Source organism: Pecten maximus, chromosome 1 (genome assembly GCF_902652985.1).
Source record: "Pecten maximus chromosome 1, xPecMax1.1, whole genome shotgun sequence".
In the NCBI taxonomy this organism is placed as follows: Eukaryota; Metazoa; Mollusca; class Bivalvia; order Pectinida; family Pectinidae; genus Pecten; species Pecten maximus.
In genome coordinates, this window is record NC_047015.1 from 41,514,756 (window position 1) to 41,535,707 (window position 20,952).

General features: G+C 34.2%; 1 protein-coding gene across 2 annotated transcripts; it reads left to right on the forward strand.

Moving 5' to 3' along the window:
* Positions 1 to 5,423: 5,423 nt before the first annotated feature.
* On the forward strand, positions 5,424 to 14,851 carry LOC117334050 (major facilitator superfamily domain-containing protein 1-like). Of its 2 annotated transcripts, none has more exons than XM_033893481.1 (13): positions 5,424 to 5,570; positions 6,924 to 7,030; positions 7,350 to 7,465; positions 7,642 to 7,697; positions 8,467 to 8,616; positions 9,290 to 9,445; positions 9,809 to 9,915; positions 10,199 to 10,299; positions 11,498 to 11,603; positions 12,243 to 12,383; positions 12,580 to 12,720; positions 13,476 to 13,590; positions 14,513 to 14,851. In XM_033893481.1, exons 1-12 carry the CDS (start codon positions 5,564 to 5,566, stop codon positions 13,485 to 13,487), a joined length of 1,200 nt encoding a protein of 399 aa, XP_033749372.1. In that variant the 5' UTR covers positions 5,424 to 5,563; the 3' UTR covers positions 13,488 to 13,590; positions 14,513 to 14,851. The 2 variants fall into 2 exon arrangements, with proteins under 2 accessions (XP_033749372.1, XP_033749381.1); XM_033893490.1 differs by having other exon boundaries at positions 6,958 to 7,030.
* Positions 14,852 to 20,952: the final 6,101 nt, after the last annotated feature.

Here is a 20,952-nt window from a genome sequence, read left to right on the forward strand (position 1 = left end):
CACGCACAAGTACAAAATCAATCCTAAATGGTCAATTTAAAGGAAGCATGTTTACCCCCCACCATCACTAGCCGACAAGCAGGTAAATCACTTTCTCTGTTGGGGAGCTCTGCAAACAATTGTTTTGTTTTTCACAATTGTCCACCAACATAGCAAGAACACAAAGGAAGGAGTCATCTGAACCAGCGAGACTTAAGTAAACCCAATCACCTTCACACATTATAAAATTCTACAGTACGTCTGGTGTATTGTTTCATTCATCAATTAACAGGTGTATCATACAAAGTATTGTTGCTTGACAGTAAGTGAGAGCCGACGTCCCAGGAGATAAATAAATCCCAATGACAAATAGCTATACTATGTGAATGAAAAGCCGAGTATGGGTCTCCCATGAAGACGTTTCGGGTGTGATAATACAATTCACTTACAATAACTACATATATTATATACAGCACAAATATTTTTGAAGAGAAAGGAATCATGATGAAATTTGTGTTGAAATATACGTGCCATTTGTTTCTCAGAAACCTGCCGATAATTCCAAATCGTAAATTAAATCTTGGAAAAGATAGAGTGTGTGCTGAATAATAAAATACATATGTAAAACTGTATGATACAACAAAGACTTGTATGTCAGTGATGAAGTAAAGGACCAAAGTGTGGGAATCTAGAAGAGAAGCCATGTAATTAAAAATCGGACCTAATTTTTTGTTTGATGATATTAGCATCACTATTGAAATTCGTCTTTATGATGGATAATTCAAATTAGTATATTCTAATCGGGTACCAGTGTTTATAAGAATGAAATATGACATGCAGAGAAACAGCAACACTCGGGGAATAAAAAACAACGATCATTCTAAAGGCTGATAATTGTTTACAGAAGCCCTTCGCAACATGTGGTCGAAGTTAGACGTCTGAGAAGTGGAAAGACATATTGTGGTAGGAGAATCTGGTCTCTGTATCTACAAGGGGTATCGAGATTGACGTTTTGGTTCTCTGTGGTAGACACCACCTAAAGCCATTTTAGTAGCCTATCGAGTCTAACGCGTTCAACCACGCGTGCGGCGTCTAAACTGTCATCGCCTATGCGATATACCCCATTTGTCCCGTATAATCGATACAGGGACCGCCTTCACTGACACAATTCCAAACCTACAGATGCACTTGCTGTCTACGTGGTGTCAGAAGTGACCCAATATAAGGTATGTCGCCGAGGATTATCCCGACACGCAAGCGATTATTCCAGGTAGTTGCCTATGTACATTTTGTACATATATGCGATGCATCAACCTTGAATATGTCGCTCAGGTGCAATAATTTAATCGTCCTGTCTTGTCGTACGTTCGGCATGCGTGAACGATCTGTCCTGGGACGGTCAGAAACTGACCCGATAGCACGTAAACGTGTATAGAAATTATTGTTTGTGTATCGGTGAACACCAAACTAACGGGCGACAGCAGTTTAGCTGGATATCCATCAACAACACAATTGCTCTTCCCCATTGAATTTGTGCTTCACGTATGGAATCTACGATATTTTCTCACAAAAATACCTTTTATTACCCTGTTTGGGTTAATTAAGCTTACAAAGTTGGACCATGACTTCGTCATATTTGGCTAATTTAAAGGTACGTGGTGGATAAACCAGCTATCAATCTTATGACATAAAATTGTTACCATTTATCAAAGTAATCCAAGTACCCCAGTGTTAGAGCGTCTTACATTGCATATATCAATGAATTGGCAAGCAAGGATCATGTCGTTGTCTTGGCCAATACTAAAATGGTCGAAAGCATTTTTCTTTCAAGCGGCGGGTGAAGGAACCATCTGGAAACACTATATGATATATGATAATCGAAGTTTCAAGAAAGAGATGACAATTTGTTTTTTTATAATGAAATTTGTTGAGATGAAATATTTTTGTCTTAATATTGTGTTTCTTATTCATTGTGCAACATCAACCTACATATTTGAACTCGTAATTTAAAGCAAATAATACTTCTGAGAATATAAGATCATTTGACAGCAATCGTTTTTTAAAAAGTGAACCGTGTAAAACACTTCTGGTGAGGAACACTTAAGAGGCCATAGCACAGGTCCCTGGGAACTTTTGATTTTTATCAAGACCTACCTCATGTGTTGCCTCTAAGGTTGCTACTTGTTTTGGTCAAATTTGTTCGTAGTCGAAATTCCAATGTACCTGGAAATGCTCTTTCGTAGTCGAAATTCCATTGTTCCTTGAAATGCTCTTTTAGGCCCATATACGCACAGTTGCCATTTCAATGTCCATAAGATGATAAAGTAGCCTACTTATATACGAATAGAGTCGGAAATGCGATGTATACCTTTTTATTACGCTGATACAAGGGCTAAAGTTGGTACGTCTTAACATGCAAATGTATTGCAACGGACAAGTTAGGTTTTCCTACATTAAGTGATTCACAACCAAACCTTGGCAAATTGGATAAAATGTTACGCGATAATGAATAGAGAAAACGATTAGACTATAAGCTTATTTTCTACTGATGATCGTACGAGTTATGTCCCTTGTTGCACGTAAGTTGCTGGTACTATTAAAGCTAAATAGCCTATCTAGTGATATATGCCTAATTAATCACTACTCAAGTGCAATTTGACAGAAGATTTTAATTTTAATTATGTTTACATACATGGTTAATAATGATAATGCATCTATTTTAACAATTCTACAATGAAATTGTATATGCATGTGTAGAGCAATAACATATGTTGAAAACTATATTAAGCATACACGTTTATAAATATCGTACGATTTTGAATTTAAATAAAATCAACCTTTCTATAAATAACATCTGTTCATCGAAAGACTTATTATTTTTTTTACAATATCACAGGAATATCGCCATAATGCGAATTGTATCGTCTGTTTACTTCCTTTGTTATATCTACCATGCGTGTATGAATACTTCCTTGGTGTTTTGTCATGTGTGTAGAAACAACAGTATTGTTGTGAAATTAGTTTCGCTAGCAAACATGATCAAGAAATGAAAAATAAATCAAGGGTACAAGGATGACAAATCACTTAGAAGACAGGCGCTGGAAACTCAAAAAGATTGTACATCATGCACATCCCACCATCTTCACCATTACACGGACATTCAAGGACATACAGGCTACTGGTGGGATAAGTAGACGTCAACGTCGCGCTACTCGCCTTGTCCTTCAGAAACACAGACTGGAGAACCAAACTATTGATATATTTATCCTGTGCTTTATCACGTACATGTATGAATCAAAGACGTTTTCAACAATATGCGATTTTCGTGCATGTCTCCTCTCAACAAGGAAAATTTGTCATTGGTACATGTACAATGAGTTTTGCATTTATATCTTAATGTATTTTACTACAATGTGATAATATATTTATAGATTTGTTCCAACTGTGTACATTTATACATGTATTTGCATACCTGTTACAGTTTTCTGTGTATATTCGGTGGTTTCAATTTTGTCCGCCGTCTAACATTATATTATATAAATTCAAATTCAAAAAATATTTTATTATTCCAAATATATACAAATACATGTTCAATATACATACAATCAATAAACCTAATTATATTAGAAAGGGCCTGTTTCCAAAATGGCCCCTTCTCTGATTCAAATTTCCTGTTGGTGGTGCATTGCCCATGCCGTTGTGGTCACAAATCTATAAAGTATAAAGATTTAGGTCACTTGGTTTGTTTTTTATGGTTCCTCAAAGTTGTACCTTTCAGAAGCTGTCTAAGTGTTGATAAAATGTGCATGTTATGTAAAATGTTAATGAAAATCTAATCAAATTATGGTCACCGTAAAGAATACGTTCATGGCATGATTGTGACAAGAAATCATGTTTCCATCGCGCCATTTGGCTGTTTTATGGAAGAAACAATCTCAAAAATGCCATTTTCGATGATAACATTTTAGACACAAAAACTGTGTTTTTTAGAGAATACGCCCTTTTATGGGCGTTGGATGCAAACCAATTTTTATCCTATTAAACAGTACTTAATATGCTATTGATGAGAGGAAAAATCATCAATATGTAAGTGGTGGAACATTTTCAAATCTTGGGTTGAATTAGCCTATGGTTGAATTGCCGATTTTCCACTTTCTTTAGATAATTAACAAAAACACGAGAGTATTTGCTCGGTATGTTGAGAATATGTACACAGATATGAAAAAAAGTGAGAGAAACACTTTTTCATAAAAAAAATCCAAGATGGCTACTTCACAAGTCCCCGTGGTTGAAGACATTGGCTGACAAATAGGCAGAACACCAAACAAAACTAGATCAAGATCAAAACACAGGATTTCCAACTAGAAAATGATCGCAGACATGTTCTCGTTCTGACGAACGCTTTTGTACGTTTTACCTACGATTTCTCTTCGTTTTCTCTTCGCTTCCCTTCTTTAACCGATCAGTTGACTTTCAACCCTCTCTGTGACCTTAATATAGGTTGATTTCTTGAGATAAATCTATATCGCCACATAAAAGTATATGAAAATTAATAAATCCCACACGATTGTATATAGAAGTGATATGATGCCTAAAGGTAGAATATAGTGGGCACTGGAAGAAAAAATGAACCAAATTTTCAAAGTCTGCTCCACAAATGCATGAGCCATCAAGATCTATAAACATAATGTAAGATTCCAATAGTGTTATTCCTATCAAAATATATGATATTATATTAACATGTAATATTCTATGATTATAATAGTGATATTCCAAACTGCGTAACTTTAAATTAGCATACATGTACATGTCTAATGTCTATATATAATTAAGATTCTAATGGTGTTATTCCTATAAAAATGTGTAAATTTACATTAAAGTATATATACATGTAATTGTAGTTCTCAAATTATAATAAAGATTCTGATAACGTTGTTTTCAAATTATGAAAAGATATATTTACTTGCAGAATTCTAATGTTCTTACTTTTTGTATAACCTATCCATAGCAATATGTGATTAATACTATACTATAGAATTGATAAAATCTATATGCTAGTGTCTTGGTTTTCTTTAGTTGTCAAATGATTTCTACAGGTAAAATACAGGTAAAATATCTCGGGTAAATACAGAACATGTATGAAACAGACTATAATTACCCTCCCTTTGATGGTTCTGCCTATTGTTCTAAATATGCAGGCGTTCGGGGAACACACCACCTTAACAACCATCTGTACAAGGAGAAAAGGCTCGCTAAAGTGCTTAAACCACTAACAAAACCAAAAACAAAATTACCCAAGACAATTATTGTTAGATTGGTTGTCCCCATACGTCTTTACATAGATTGTATTAAAACCACTAGGCCATGAACCTAACTAAAGAAGGGAGAACGAAACTTTACATATATACATGTATATAGCTAAATCATTGAACCATATAGGGGTATAGGCTGTAGTATACACAGCGACACGAGCCGACCAATACATCATACACAATATAGATTTTACTGTCAGACGTATGCATCTGTTGCCATGCTGTAGTGGTGAAGGACACATTATATCAAAATATATATGCTGTAGCTGACCATGACAGGTAGGTGATTTTGAATTAACAAGTAGCTTATAACTATCAATTTCGTTAGTGAGCATGTGCTGGTACCTTCGTTGAAAGTTAACTCACCACACACCATTGATTTAGCATGAGTTTTATATTTATTGTATAACGACAACTATTTTAAAAGTTTGCATTTACTATTGTATGTTAAATATACATTATATACATGTAGGAGAGACTACCCCTGGCACAGGATATACTGTTAATCTTCAATAGACCACCACGAACGAAATGGTTTCAGGGCTTATCCACAAGTGATTTCGATAACCAGTTTATATCACTATGGATAGAATGTCACACTTGAGTGATTCCTCTTAGTTACAACTGTTGCCATTGACGTATGGCTGTTTTTTTAAGATGTGTGAAATAATTAGCTACCGATAGACGTTTCACTTACTGTGTATTAACTGTGTACATACTGTATACTATGGTGATTGAACTAAAGTGATTTCTCCTTCCGTTTAAACCATTTAAATATTATTTGGTGAGAAATGAAGCATACGTGTATGTTCATTTGATCATCCATAGCTTGAAAACTCTAATTACAGTATTTGGATGCTTATTTACCAGATATGTGAAATGTTATCTTAACTTTTCATCTTTATTTTTCATTTCCGATGTTAACCTGCTGTTAATGTTTCAGTTAAAACTTGTTCGATTTTTCGTTGGTTTATTTTACTATAACTAAATGCGTATAAGACGACAGGAGTAATCATAGTATAAGAAGAATGTTATCAATATTCTTAAAGTTAGATATTTGCTACCCGTTACCTAGCCATTAGATGGCAAATAAAACACCAATGTCACCATTATTATGTATATTATCCTAGATATTATCGAGTATAAATTTATTCCGTAATTGAGATTGTCATTGAAAATATATTTATCTACAATGAGGATCAAATTAGAAACTGATCAGATATCATAGTGTTCAATTATTTCAATGTCATTGCCTATTGAAGGACATGCAATGTAAATCTAAAGAGGACAAGAGTAACAGAATAGTATATCAACGCTGGTACATTGGCAACAGCGTACATACACTGGTTTTCACACTGGATTTCACGAAAATATTGGACCCGTGGTGTTGATAAAAAAAGTCCTAAAATGATCGTTTAGAGTTATAAACGAAATAAAGAGGCAGAATCCGTTAGATATTTGCCGGGAATCAGAAACTCACATTTTTCGAAGGTAGCTATATATATCGTAGGTAGCTTTTCGTAATGTATACACATAAACAATAGCCTATTACAGTGATATTCACTTCTGTGTGGCAGATCATACACCTTACCCTTAAAATGAAATGCATAATGACAACAAATTATTTTGCAGGACAATGGCGGGCGGTTGTGTTGTTTTTCAACAGTTTTATGGTGCTTGGGACTATTTTTGTCGTGGACACGCCGACTGCGCTACAACACGAGGTTATCAACAGTCCAGTAAGTCTGTTTATGTATTCCACCGATGTTCACCATGTCCATCAACTTTTAGATATATCCTAGACAGATCAAGCATGTTCTCCAACTGCCGTCAGAAAAAGCTTTATCTCAAGTCGATCAGTTACCTCTTAATAACACGAATACAAAACTAGTGGCCAATGAGACTGAGCTGAGTTCCATCGGACAATGTATGCCGTATGTGGGAAAGGTTTCAACAATATTGCAAGAAAATGACAAGACAAAGTAAACCTTTAAAATGTGTTTGTTTATTTTTGCTCTGACGATATGATTTAACCTATCGTTGTGCTCAATTTCGCAGGATATCACAAGTGCTGGAGGTAATTCAAGCAATACAACATCAGATAATGGTTGCAAGGTGTGTCTAGGTTTAGGAGCGGTCCGGTATAACCTCTTGCACTCCTCACTACGATGGACGTAAGCACACATAATCCAAGATTATCTTAAACTTTCCTACGCTTTAATCCATGTCGAGGGATATTACGCATGTGCGAAAGGATATTCCATCCTTCATTTCGTGCACGTTATTAACATCAATTTAGAGTTGATCTAAACTCACGGTTGAGTAACAAATGTCTAATATAATTTTCCAGGTCAGCGATCCTGAGTCTACCCGTTGGCTATCTGATAGATAGACTCGGCAATGGTCGTAAGTATCATTTGGACCTATACACGACAGTTCACAGTAATTCACGATTAAAATATTTTTATTGGAGGAGATAACACTATAACGTCAAACATATTTAGTAGTTCTAAGAAAGATAAACATTGTGGCAGGTATTCCTTTCCTTCCCCACTATTTATTTATCAAGATCGTGTCCTATGTTTCTTGCAAAACATTTATTTTACAAAGCGCTATTGTCATTGATTGTTTTTTTAGGTCGGCAGAATATAATTTAATCTTGCTCGGTACAATAATTTTCATTAGCTTTAAAATGTTTTCGGCCCATAATGTGAGAGATTACGTTGCCTTTGGTAACATCGCTTTTGATTGGATAATAAAGCTGCGTAATAATTTCTAAGAGAAAAGAGTCCATCAATAAAAGTGGATTTTTCACAGAAATTGTGTATAGTAAATTGAAATAGAACACTTAACTTGAATATGTGTTTATGTTACGGAGCAACCACCCCCCCCCCCCAAAAAAAAACCAAAAAAAACCCCAAAAAAACAAAACAGACAGTCGAGGTGTATTTTACATGGAGTATCGGTAGCTAGCTGTACACTCCGTGTTTTTTTTATAACATCAAAATTAAAGATATATATTCAGGAGATTATTAACATGTATTTTTATATAAAAAATAATCATTTTTGGTACGTGTCAAGAAGGATTGTATCACCCCGTTATCTTATAATGTTGAATGATGTTATATACGAATGATATGTCACGCTCCATGATGCCTGACTCTTTATTTCGCAGGTTCGGCTATCCTGTTGGCTTCGCTCCCATTCCTAGGGTCGGTCCTGTTCGCCGCGAGTGCTGTGTCACATACTCCAATAACTCTGGCCATGTATATAGTGATGGTGATAGGGAGGATTCTACTGGCGTTTGGTGAAACTCCTCTCTGTTGTGAGTAGTGCTGTAACCAGAGGAGATAATGTTAATAATTAACAAATACAATAAGATTGACACGTGTTCCTTCGGCTCACAATCAATAAGATGAGGAAAAACAACAAAACAAAAAACTACGTTAAGAACATAATATGAGCCGCTATTTCAAAAGGATTAGTGTTTTCTCTATCTTTACTAACATCCGCAATGGGATGAAGGCACACAAAAAACTTAAAATCAAATTTGACGTAGACAGTTTATACAATTACATCATTAAATATTATACATTATATAAAATAGATAAAGTGATTATAAAAACAACATCCGTGACAATGATAACACTGTGTAACCCTATTGCTGGATTGTTTATTGATATATACTTTAAAAAATCATCACTATATATCCTGGCCTTTGAGCGACTACAGCGTTTCTAGAGGGGAATTCTTGTACTCCCCTACATCCCTTACGGTAACAATGTTACATTTTAGATAATTTAAACCTTTCCTTTTTATATCTCCTTACTTTTGGCACCTCTCATAAGCAAGAGTCTAAGAAGAATCGACGACACAGCTGTATGATGCAATTTTATTGATTTTTCAGTATAATTGTTATGCTGTTCATTTTACTAAATTCATTTTAAAAAAATAGTCAGCAAAAACTGTGTTGTACGATCATCTACGTTTGTTTCTAGTTGTCCAGGGTCGAGTTGTCGCCCATTGGTTCTCAGAAGAATCCCTTTTGCCCCTATCCTTCATAATACTTAGTCAACGTGGAGGCTCGATGCTTACATTCTTCGTCTCAGCAACTATTGCGGATAAACTTGGATTTGGAGTCGCAATATGGAGTGGTAGGTCATAATATTGTTTTGATGGTATAAACACGGAAGATATCAGTTAATTTATCTAAAAATCTGAAATATATCGCATTGTTATCTTAATGATTAGCGATGTTTTATTGGCGGCAGATAACAGGAATATTTACCTAACTAATTGAAATATATCACATTTTATATAAACGATTCCCGATGATACAATCACGAGAGATATTTGTAAACGTTATTTAAGAAACAGAAATACTGTCTGTCACATTTTTATGTAAACGATTTTTAATCTTGTAATCACGACATATATTTGTAAAATATATCTAAATTAGCTGATATATTATCATAATTTTATGTAAACGATTTTCAAAGTGGTTTTAATATGACCAGGAACATGTCTTTGTGGACTGGGTGTTGTATCAGCGATCTTTCTAGCGTTGACTCTCCGGAAAGTCCAGACGAATCAGAACTCTCAGAAAACCGATATAAATTATACCGTAAGTGGACAATTTATATAACGTACATACTTTTCAATGTTATTCAGCAGCCTTTCTGTTTGCTTTGATCTCTCCGCTATTAATATACCTCCCATTGAATTTGCTAGAATCTTGAGAATATTATACGTATTGTACGTACATTAAAGTCTTGTTTTATCTTAAATACCTAATAAAGCAACCAGATAAAATGAGATAGATACACATTGATTAAATTGTGCCGTAATCCTACTAAGTGAAGTAAATTGCATAATCTTATCTATACTATATTCTTTGGTACTTGCAGACGTTAGCCGATATAAAGGCCGTCCCTAGAACATTTTGGGTGCATGTATGCATGATTGCTTTGTTATATGGACAAATAATAAGTTTTCATGCAAACTTACCGTAAGTACTCCGTCTGCATAACCAAAACATCTCATGCTCATATTTATGAATACATGTACTGTTACCTTATTCAATTCTTGTTATATCATCACGTGTGGCAACTTCTGTTCAAATGGTTCTGGATACCAATCCGATTACTCACACTATTGTCTGATTAGCAAACCATATCATGGTATAGAAAAAAACACACGAATAACGTACTAGTAATACTTTTTTGTTTACACAATTTCCTGCAAGATAAAAACATATAGCCCCTTTAATTGACACACATGCAAATTCCTTCACTTGAATGTTTTGCAAGTGATTTTTTTCATATGAAATTCACATGACAATTTCCATGTGAATTTCATGTGGAATTTTGTCGGTGTAGATTACTCCTGAAAAATTGTTTCTCTTTTGTTTATGATGATTTATGGGTCAGTTGTTATCTGTATATACTTTCAATACAATGCTTACAGTTTATATGAATATTTGTAAAGTTAAATATCAACTTATCCGAAGGTAGCATTACCTTAGAAAAGATATAACAGTAATATTTTGGATAAACACTACTAATATCTTATCTGATTTTCAGGCACAGAATTTTATAAAACGCACCCGAGTTAAGAAGTTTTCATGATACTTGTATAAGTAATATACTTAAGCATTTACACTTTCTGAGTGTTAGTGTCAGTTGGAAGTGAAACCAAATGACATACTTACGTTAACATCGTTGGATTTATCTCCCTTCTCAATAATTTTTTTAACATATTCGTTATGAAATATATCCTTTTATAAATCCTCAAAAATAGTTCGCTATATTGACACTAACATAACGCAGCCTTCTAACCCACGCGCATTCACCACCTGCATGTGTCTCGCACACAGGAAAGGTCGCCCATAAAATAAACATAGTACAGTGTATTGATACATGAATGATGTTAAACATCTTTCTCCAGTAGTGGCGCTTGTAAGTTAAAAGAACTTATTGATTGTCATTCGCTTTGATCATGAATATATATATACATATATATACAAAACTGTAGGTATATTTTTTCAATCAAAATGAAACCCTGTGGGTATAAGTCATTGTAATTTTGTACTAATTAATTAGCTTATAATATCTAGGGAACCTGTACCTAAACCTGGTTTAAATAGTTCGTTCAGGATATGTACCAATGAACAGGTATGTCTGAGGAGTTTGTTATCTTTATTACAGTGAATATCTACTGTTACAATACGGATTCTCTGCAACAACTTCATCCTACATCACCGGTTGTGCCATATTACCTTTCCTTGCGGGTCCTCTCGTTGCTATTGCCTTGGTACGTGGCCTTTATATCATTTATCCCAATTGTAATATTTGTTATATTTTTAATTTGGGTCGTCAACATGCATTAAATCAGTCAATATTGGTTTTTGCTATATATTCAAACCCCGGTATGTTAAAATTTTGTTCATATGGCGGCGAAAGTCAAAACAAATAACCGGAAAAGCCCCCCCCCCCCCCCCCCCCCCCCCCCCCCCCCAATTAACAGACTATGTTTTCCTGTTAATTTGACCAGGAATTTGTAAAAAAATGTATTCGATAGTTACATATTTAATCTATGAAAATCATAGTAATTTGGTCATAAGATAACTTCTTAATCGATTTCATAGGGAAACCCCCTCCCCCCCAAAAACAAACAGGGATTGGTAATCGTTTTGACTCAAATGATGTGATAAATAGACGCGAAAAAAGTTACATTGGAATGCAAATTTTGCAAAATGTAAGAAAAAGCAGCTTTGATGAAAAATATGAGCCAAAACAATTTATTCTACACTGTTCAAAAGAAATGTTATTGAAGAGTATAACAGGAGTTAACGAGCAATGTTGATATTTTGTGAACATTGATATATTTAAACATTAAAAAAAACCTATTAAATTTCAACAATGTAAAAAATATCAATGCTTACATTTTCAGAGTAAAACTCATTGCATTGGAGTTTTAGTGACTTGTGCAGCAGCAGTAATTATACCGTTGCTCGCTTTATTAGGATTTTGTCCATCCGTTCATCCACTTATTCTTACAATTAGTTTTGGACTCGCAAATTGTGTTACTGAGGTAAGTCTTATTTCAAAGTTCACCTACACAACTAATGAATTAATGAAAATATATAAATGAAAATAAATAAAAATTGACATATTTAAAATGGTAAAATAAATTAATAAAAATCGTGTTAACAACATGTCATTTCTCCGGTGCACTCTTATAAAACAAATGTACAACTGTATAAAATGATAATTTATTATGATTTCAGCTGGGTATGTGGCAAGTAGCGGTATTATTGGTGCCTAGTTCTTGTTTTGGAACTGTAACAGGGATTATGTACTTCGGACGGAAACATCGTCGTAGGACTTACTTTACTTCTGGACGGATATTTACTACAGAAATACAACATGTACGTATATTAGCCGATCGGAAGATGTTTATTTACATTGCTACATATTTCTAATGCAAATTCAACTCATTAAAGGGTAAATTTAGAAACCTAGAATATTTTGAAAGCAGTTGAACCGAACTCAACATAATAGTTTCATCAGTCAATTATCAGGATTACATGTAGTAATGACCAATCAGATATCAGGTTAACATGTAATAATGACCAATCAGATATCAGAATTATATGTAATAATGACCAATCAGATATCAGGATTGCGGGCGGATTTTAGACATCTGCCTTTTTCTGTTCAGATGCAATAGAAGGGAATAGATAATGCAGTTGCTTTACTAGACTTTAACCAAATACACTTACCTTTTTACTTGAATATACATGTTATATGAATCTAATAAGCAAAATATAAAGGGCTACTCCAACAATGCTGGAATTATGTTGAGCTGGCCATCCAAAATGGCACTCTCTTATCATCAAGAAGACTATCATTACCTATAAGATTACGCTTCTGATCCCCATGCTCATTGTTTCTAACGACGCACAAATGTCTCATTGATTTAAAATGTAATAAGTAACAAAATTTGTGTTTTTGTTCACAATCATACATATTGTGAGATTGGGAAGGATATCTATATAAAAGGTGATATAACACAATCAATAACGTTATTCAATGACGAATATACCTAGTCTGATTTATACCATCATTTCCGTGAACTGAGAACAATTGTTCGTATATTATAACAATGATTTAAATTTAACAGACGGGGAAATGAACACCCATTAGAGGGATATCATGATTTCTTCCTGGCGTTGGTAATCCTGACGTCACTGTCTGTCCTCTGTGGTATACTACTGAACGTTCTGGATATTAGAGACGTAAGTATCCGATGAAATGGTAATTCATCAATTAGTATATAGTCTTGTAAGTCAAATTCTATTACAACACAGCCGAGTCATCAACTTTCACTTTGATCATAACATAAATAATGAAATACAAGGATGTAATGGGTTGTAGTATCGTTTGTTTAACATAAATATTTGTAGAACAATACACTAGTTGCTGTCGGTTATCAATGTGTTGCGGGGCAAAAGACTAACTGATTTGAGATAAACACATTAATATCAACCGTATTCGGAACACACTTTCTGATTTTCGATGTGGAACAAGATATGTATAAAGAGTAGTAATTCAAAATTTTAGTGCCCCGTCGTAAAATGGATGGGAGTTTTGGATGGGGTGGGATGGGGGGCTGGGGTGTTACCATCAGCCGTGCTGTCCTGTCCCATCCCGTCTTGTCCCGATGTAATGTGAACTAGCTATTCTGAGGAACTACTGATGCTACCCTCACCAAACTGTGGTTCGGGGTGTCAAGTGGCAGCAAGTATTTATATGTATGTCTTGCATATATTTTCTACTTATTTTATAAACTAAATGAGTAACATATTAAGAGGGATAGGAAGTAATTGCAAATAAATAATGTATTCATTGATAAAGGGGGCCACAGCATAACTACAAATGGAATGAAATTGACAGCATCCTTACCAGTTGCATAAAATACAAATGACTATTAGTGACATGAGTAAGACAAAATTGCATCGATACATTTACGGAGCTTTTGTAAATGAGATGAAAGGGATAGTGAAAATATATAAATTTCTGAAAACATTACTTTTATTTATAAGGTGAAAAACGCTTATTATGGCCACAATGTTAAAATAAAAAAGAATAGTCCTTAAATGATGATGACGTTATATTCGATATTTTTTTCTGATTTTGTATGTTTCTTGTATTACACAGACATGTGCAATAAACCAACTTATAGGGAGGTGGAAATACAAGACTGGCGAAAACATAAAGTTATTGCAGACAGGTGAAAATACAGAGAGGACAAATAAGGATACACCTGGACCTCACGTCACGAATACAGAACAAGAGGAGGCTGAAAATATAACTGGACAGGAGGGACAAGAAACGTTAAAAATAATAAACGGCTAATGTCCGAAATGACCCATTGATAACATTCCAGGCTATATGATTGAAATACACATAATGTTAAGTCTGTCTTAAATGTATTGTCATCAATTCTGTAATTGCACCCTCGGGTCTGTTAAATTGAGTAAACAATTAATAAATAAATAATATCTTTGTTATCGATTATGGAATGCAGAATACAAAATGTGCAATATGTTCAAGAAAACGGCATGAAGCAATAGAGATAATATGAATCTGCACTTTACTTATTTCATATATATATAATTACTCTGTAATATTTATTTAACTATATCATAAAATAACTATTTTATGTTTATATCATCTAAAACATCAAGCTAACAAAGTGTCTCTTACATCATTTATATTGCCTGATATACTTTTATAATATTATCAAGAAAACAAAAACAGTGATAGTTATTTGTGAAGATGCTGTTGCAAAAGGTTCGAAATTAAAGTACATTTTAAAGTGTTTTATTGTAAAATACAAATGGATAACCATTAAAAGGAAGACACTGACATTGATATTTTCCCTTTTAGTTCCTATTTTAACAGCAATTATCGACACGATTTAACTGATGGTTCCCGTGTTTACTGCAATTATTAAAAAGGAAATATAAATATTTGGTGTTCTAGACTATTTTAGAGTATAAATATAAACATTTTTCTCATCAGTATATGCAATTTTAATGGCGTATGATTACGTAGTTCTTTCTCAATCCTGCCTTGAAAACGAAAGTAAAACAAGAAATATCTTTAAAAAAGACGAACGGCATAGTTTTAATGCTGGTGGTTGTAAACTGCTGGTAAAATAAATTAACGAACTAATGCCTTTCAGCATGGATTACAAAGTTATATCAGTTTGAATCATTTTTGGTGATAATAAGATTGCATTTGAATCAGGAATATAACTGTATTAATGTGTCATTTGAAAAGATGCACCCACTTATTCAGCTTGCATTCCTCAGAGAAACTATCATCATGTCTTAGATTCATATGTTCATCCTGAGTTCATATGCAGGAGCATTTCATATAAGCCTAACACCAATCGTGTTTACGTAGTCAAATGTTTACAATTCTATAAATAGCTTTTCAGCCAAACATTCCACGAGATAACTTCAGCGGCCACGTGACTAATCACGTGATCATCACGTGTTGGCCAAAAGGCGGCTATGTCTACTGTAACTAAACCAGCGACCGTTCGCAGATTCATATTTATTTGTATGTCGCTAGAATACGCAAGAAATATCAACATGAAATGAAGGCAAATTGTAACAAACTACATTGCCGTTTTTTATGAAGATTTTATTAAATAAGATTATTATTTGTTGATCCGTGACTGGCGTCTTGTTTGTCAAAACTATAGGCCTATATACAGTGTATGTCTCGTGGGACAGCGTGACAGACATGTTTTCTTGAATATATACAGAATAGGAATAGGAATAACCAGATTAAGAAATTTCATTTGATACAAATGTAGTTGTCTGACTATAAAATCCAATTTTAAATTTCTTATTCTATGATCTCAGACCCTGACGTTTCTCAGGGCCTTTGGCCCTTGGATTTTATGTATGCTTATTATTTCTATTTATTCATTTATTTTTGTAATAGTGATACTTTCTAGGTTCCACTAATAGTGATAGTCATAGTCATCCTTATGCATGTATACTTACAAATCAGACAGCTTAATCTTGATCTCAATAGTTTAATCCAACAATAGTTTTTATCAAATGTAATGACGAAGTATGATATTAATGAAAACCTTATAGATATTTTTTATGGGGTGTTCAATCGCTAAACACTAAGGAAAATGAAGAAATATTCATTCCTGTTCAGGAGTTCATTTGTAACAGTAAAAGATTTTAATAATGTCCACATCTTGATTAGTTTTCAAACACCGCTGAGGCTACATCATTTTTTTGGGGAATTTAAAGTATCAAATACACTTATGTAATCAACTGAAGTATTTTGTTGAGAAGTTAATTTGTCCGTCTCATTATTGTGAGTAAATGTCTATGATTTAACGCTGGAAAGGAATTGGTATAAGCTTTTAGCTTGTTTTCCAATCCTATATGTATATATGATTTGTAATCAGTTAAGTTAATTAGTACCAAGAAAAATATCAGCGATACTTAGCCATAAGGATAAGGGTTATCGGATAGTAGTAAATGGCCTGAAGTGATTTTGTTTCGCATTTTTAATCATTTCAAACAGTGAAATATCTATAATATATATGTTGTTGTACTATAGATGTCTTCTGCAAATCTAGTTGATGAAAATGATATATGGTATGTACAATATTCATTAAATAGTAACGAAATGAGATGAATTCAAAGTTTGTGTAAAATAGAGGTAAAAACCATGTAGTGTGGGAGAATGCAGGTAAAATCCAGGTAATGTCGGAGAACACAGTTAAAATCCAGGTATTGTAAGATATTTATAGGAAGCAGACTATAATGAATGTCATAACATACCTGCCCCTATGTTATTTTTAAAACGTGGGAGAAAGGAGAACACACCAGCTCATCATTCGCGAATTTGAAGTCATTTCTACATCAGTGTTTTCGAAACCATGTTTTAAAATCTCAGTGTCTTCTCTACTGTCACCGCACGACCTTTCTACGGTAGGGTATAAAATGTGCTGCATATCCAAGCACGACTCAAAAGAAAGCAGCCACATGCTGGTGGTGCGATACAGACAGTAGTTCGTGGAATCTTTATATCATCTCCTTTCGAGGTCTGTTGGGTAACAGCTGGAAACCAGTGCTCGTCTAAAATAAGGGTTAAAAGCCTTAACTGCTTTACACCAGAGGCTGCATGACTTACAAGTGGGTCAGAGGTGAGATTAATGTGTGTGTAAAATGTTTTAATAAAAAAAAGCCTGTCATATTTACATCGCTACTGTTGCTACTTTGACCGGAGAGGCGGAACCAAGAGTCTTTATACAAACAAAATGTAGTTCCATCTTCAATACTTATTCAGTGAAATTGTTGGAGTGATTTTCATGTTTTGAACATTTAGGAGACCGTAAAAACATCGGATTCATGTAAATATTACATTGATCTTGTAAATACCGACGGCGGAGAGTACTACCCATGGTATGCGGTCCCCGTCATTACTAAACACTGTAATGAGGCTTATGTTGTTATGAAAAATGAATGCAATTTTCGCCAATTGTTTCTAGCACACTTAATGTAAATATATATAAATATTTCTGATTACCAATAAGGCTATGTACATGTATATATATGTCAGAGCTTCCTAACTTAGCAGCATATCACTGAATCCTAAACATTTTACCCGTATACACAGGGCAATGTCGACAGTCTAGTTTTCAATTTGATGTTGATTGTTCTCTTGAAGACGGGAATTGCAAGATAAATCAGTGGTTTTCCTTTGTCCCCTATCGGCAATATTGACATAAACATACATACTTTGATTCCCCGATCGCACTTAAAAAGGTATGGGGTCATATTTACGAAAACATGGGTTTCGCTTGGTACTCCTCCCATAATAAAGCCTCTCGCGCGCTTTCATATCAGCCAACAAGATTTATTGATATAAGTTGGTATAACTTGTTTCGAAATTGTTGTAATGTAAATAAAGTTAACATCAATAATGACACCGTTATGGTAAATCAATAAAATAAATGTTAACAATTGTGTTTTTATTTCAAAACGCTACACCTCATTAACCCTCAGATGGATTACTATCAAATTTGATGTGAAACATCATTGGGAGAGGGCCCTCATATGTTATATGAATGAGGTTGGTCCGACCCCTGGGGACAGAGGGACAGGACCAAAAAAGGGGAACTTTGCTGAAATTTTGCTTTACAATCCTACCCCTCATTTACCCTTTGATGGATTTCATCCTCATTTGGTGTGAAACAAAATTAGGGAAAGGCGGTCATATTTAAAAAAAAAAAAGAGACTGGTCCGACCCCTATGGACAGAAGGACCCAAAAAGGGGAGCTTTGCTGAAATTGTGCTTTAAAATCCTACTCCTCCTTACCTCTTTGATAGATTTCATCCTCATTTGGTGTGAAAAACAATTGTGGAGGGCTTTCATATCTTTAGGTGATCTGACTCAAAGGATCAGGATGACCTATAGCCATCGTGTTTCGTCCGACGTCGTGCGCCGTGCGTCGTGCGCCTGGCGCCGTCCGTACGACTTTTTATTTCAGAACGCTACTCCGTCTTAACCCAATGCGGCTGATTTGACCCCTGGGGCATAAGTAATGGGGGCACAAAAGGGGAACTTTGGTTATTTTTTGCTTTAAAACCCTACTCCTTCTTAACCCGTGGGTGGAATACATACTTCTCCTTAATGCCTTAATTTACTACAACCATATTTAGTATAAAACATCATTGGGGAAGGGCAAGCCTAACTGACATAAATGAGGCTCGTCCAACCAATGGGGACAAAGGGGTATGCCCAAAAATGGGAACATATTTACTTAAATTTTGCTTCAAGCGAAAATGGATCAATTTTTTTTATCTGAAATGTAACTGGCTGCGAATAGACAATTTATGGTAATGGTGCTGGATTGAGGGGATGTCTCTGCTGTAAGTGTTTGAAAGATGACCGTTTAGGCCCATGGGCATCTTGTTACACTATATCAAGTTGATGACACTGCTTCTTTTTTTTTTTTTTATTTATTTATCATTTTGTTTATTTATTTCTTGTCAACATCAAAACAAACAGACGAAACAACAATACAATAGATAAATGACTTATTAAATAAACAGGTACATTACTTCTCAAATGTATATGACAAATCTTTATTGAAAAAATAACTTTGCACAAATGTATGGTATTTGATGGAGACACATGTAGACATTCTACTTGGTGGAGACATCTATTGATTTTGTGGAGATGGTATATAAAAATGTATGGATCTAAAATGAGTGTGTACTACGGGGTAGAATACTGGTTTATCTATATACATTTATTCTTCACTACGTTTGATGTCTGTGGAGAGCTTACAGTCGTATGTCGGGACGCAAACCTCAACCAAACTGTGCATCCATCCGTTGAATTACTGTCACTATCTAGCCGTAAAGGACACAGAAGTGTGATCAGTATAGTGATGTACTCAGGGATAATGACAGGTAATATTTACAGGTGTATCGTTTTCCTTTCATTTATTTTGATAATTTGTTTGTGCTTTTCGGTGTTTGATATTAACGTCAAGATTAATTTGGACGTTATTGTAATATGACCCGTGCTGTTTATAGGACGTTAAACAAGATAACATTAATCTACCAATTGGTTAATATAGAAATATGTATCACAATGGGGTTGTTATGATCACATAATAATTGTACATTGTAATCTTGAAATATGTAAATCGTGTTCCGTGCCCCTTTTCAGTGAACCGTGACCATTTGTGTGGTACGTAACTACATACAATGGATTTGTTTTCGGTACAGCGATTTTCTAACATATTTATATTTCATGGGGGTTGATATATTACCATTAACGGATAGATGCTTACAGTCAAGTACACAAATACTACATATTTGTTTTTGGTATTCAACGAGGATAGCTAATGACTTGATTTATAATGCACACATTCGAAAACTCATTATGGATTAAAAATAACTCATGTATGCATAGTATCATTTGTGCATACTGCTTGTAATCATTAATATTCTGTTCACGGCTTTGATACATGGGCACAATAACACGAGGAATCAGCTCGACTGTAGTGTGTTTCTTGGTCTGGGAGCGCTTCGCTAGTATATTATACGCTATATCTAGATGGACATAAGAAAATGGAATTAAAAAAAATAATAAAATGACATAAAATTTCTTGAAAAACGGCATATTTTGTCAGTGTAATACATTCCTTGCAGTTTTTGATTGTTACGATTATTTATATAGATAGTGTGGCCCAATGAAATCCATTAAACCAATTTCAAAATATTTTATTGACAATATCTACATGTATGTAATACATAAAAATATTTATGCATGGAACTACAGCATTGTTAAAATGATCAGACAACAGGCTAAGCCTATATAAGTCTTCTTCCAGAAAAAAATTCAGCTTTGACCTGACAGAAAGATGTAACGCTCCCTCTTTTGATACTAACGTATAATCGTAAAGTATGAAAGTTAAATGTACGTATACTAGACTAAGACGATAAGAATTCATTCACACATCCATTCAAACATTCATACTAGAATGTTGTAACAATATAAAAAAGCAAAACTTGCTAGAGATAGAAATATATATCTGT

Excerpts from the sequence above, each read along its gene's own strand:
- LOC117334050 (XM_033893481.1), top strand. Across the intron at positions 7,466-7,641 it reads CACTCCTCACTACGATGGAC|GTCAGCGATCCTGAGTCTAC; the intron begins GTAAGCACACAT and ends ATAATTTTCCAG. Across the intron at positions 10,300-11,497 it reads AGTTTTCATGCAAACTTACC|TGAATATCTACTGTTACAAT; the intron begins GTAAGTACTCCG and ends TCTTTATTACAG.